Below are 1,599 nucleotides of genomic sequence, written 5' to 3'. Positions count from 1 at the left end.
TCAGGTGTGTCACTGCACCCCCAGCTCAGAGTCACCTGCAAACCTGCTGAGGGGACACTCGATCCCTTCAGCTTTGTCCATCAGCCCTATGACACAGACAACAACTTGCTCTGAACACAATCCTATTTGAAAACAGGTACCTTTAAAAATACCCACCAAACCCACCCAAACCAACTCAAACATTTAATTCTTTCAAAAACTCAGCGTGCTGGGAAAAGGCTTCTTATAGGAAAAAAAGGAAGTTTGAGCAACTTCCTCCTTAAAAGCCTAACAGAAAAGCTTTGATTTCTGTGACTGACTTGGAACCTGCCAGGGAAGAGCACAGATTTTTAGGGAACAGGTGACCTGCATCTCAGAACTGAGAAATATTGCAGACAGAGAAGTATCACAGAAGCCTTCCTGCACTGTCACCAAATAATTGGAGACATTTACTTTCCCTAAAATAATTCTGAGCTCAGTAGAGACTGACAAACAGAATTACTCAAAACCATATGGCAGTTCCCAGCACCTGCAGATACACAGGAAGCTGAACCCCAGATTGATTCATAAATGCTGAATTCTTTCCACAGACTTGGATTTACACTGAAGTTGCTGGAGATGGAGTTCACATTTGTGAGTTGTGCTTTTGGTTCTGTTACAATTTTTGCTCCTTAGCTAAACTACAAGTAATTAAATTGTCTTCTCTCCCCAAGCTCACAAAAATCAAGCAACTGCTCAAAAGGACTTGACTGAGAGACAGAGCTGCACCTGGAACATGACTGGGTCATTTTTGCAGATAATTCCATTAGAGGTTGGTTTCAGCCTTTTGGGGATTCTGAAGGACAAAATGTTTATATATGTGTCAGGTCTTCCTTGTAGCTCATAAACCTGTGATCCAATATTTAACTACATAATTGCCCACAGAAAAGTAATTATAACTGTTATAAAAATGCGAGTTTAACTGAACAAGCTGCTGGCAGAAAAAGGAGCTTTGTCCAAGTGAAAAGCAGAGGAGCAGACAGACTGATGTTGTTCTGGTGTTCCTGGGATGACTGTGAGAGTGTTTTGTACCCCCCAGGACAGGATGCTCTTGAGTGAGCAGTGGCTGCTCTCACCTTGACCCTCACGGTGACGGTGGCCAGCCCAGGAGGCATCGTGCCCTTGCTGTCGAAGGCTTCCACCAGGAAGGTGAAGGTGGCTTCTGTGTCAGAGAATGACTCATAATCCAAGGACTTCAGCAGGGACAACTCGCCCGTGTGCCTGTTCAGTGCAAAATACTGTCGTGCCTCCTCCGTGCGGATCCGATAGTTCACGTCCGAGCCCAGATCAACATCCTTCGCCTGCAGGAAAACAAAGGGACTTGAAACCAAACAAAGCCCTTTTTCACAAAACATCCCTACTAGATTTAAAGGATATATTAAAGAAAACTGCTGCAAACAAGTGCAGTTTTGTTATATTGCTCTAATTGTATTTGATGTACACAGACACAAGGAATCAAATTCACTGAAGGGTCTAAAAACCAGAGGTACCTGCCACAGGAGACAAGGACAATATTCAGGGAAAGAGGCAATGGAAGATGAGTCTGGTCTTGTTCTCTTCCCTGGAGCACCTGCTATCAGC

The 1,599-nt window shown here is 44.1% G+C and overlaps 1 protein-coding gene across 1 annotated transcript in view; it reads right to left on the bottom strand.

Annotated features, from left to right (window-relative positions):
* PCDH15 (protocadherin related 15) overlaps window positions 1-1,599 on the bottom strand; it is a 217,673-nt gene that overhangs the window by 100,238 nt on the left and 115,836 nt on the right. The window contains exon 16 of the mRNA XM_029962595.1: window positions 1,095-1,319. Within this exon, the coding sequence (XP_029818455.1) occupies window positions 1,095-1,319 (225 nt within the window). The remainder of the gene's footprint in view (window positions 1-1,094; window positions 1,320-1,599) is intronic.

Source organism: Manacus vitellinus, unplaced genomic scaffold (assembly GCF_001715985.3).
Source record: "Manacus vitellinus isolate BGI_N305 unplaced genomic scaffold, ASM171598v3 scaffold_48_pilon, whole genome shotgun sequence".
Taxonomy (NCBI): domain Eukaryota; kingdom Metazoa; phylum Chordata; class Aves; order Passeriformes; family Pipridae; genus Manacus; species Manacus vitellinus.
This window is presented reverse-complemented; position numbering and strand designations above follow the sequence as displayed.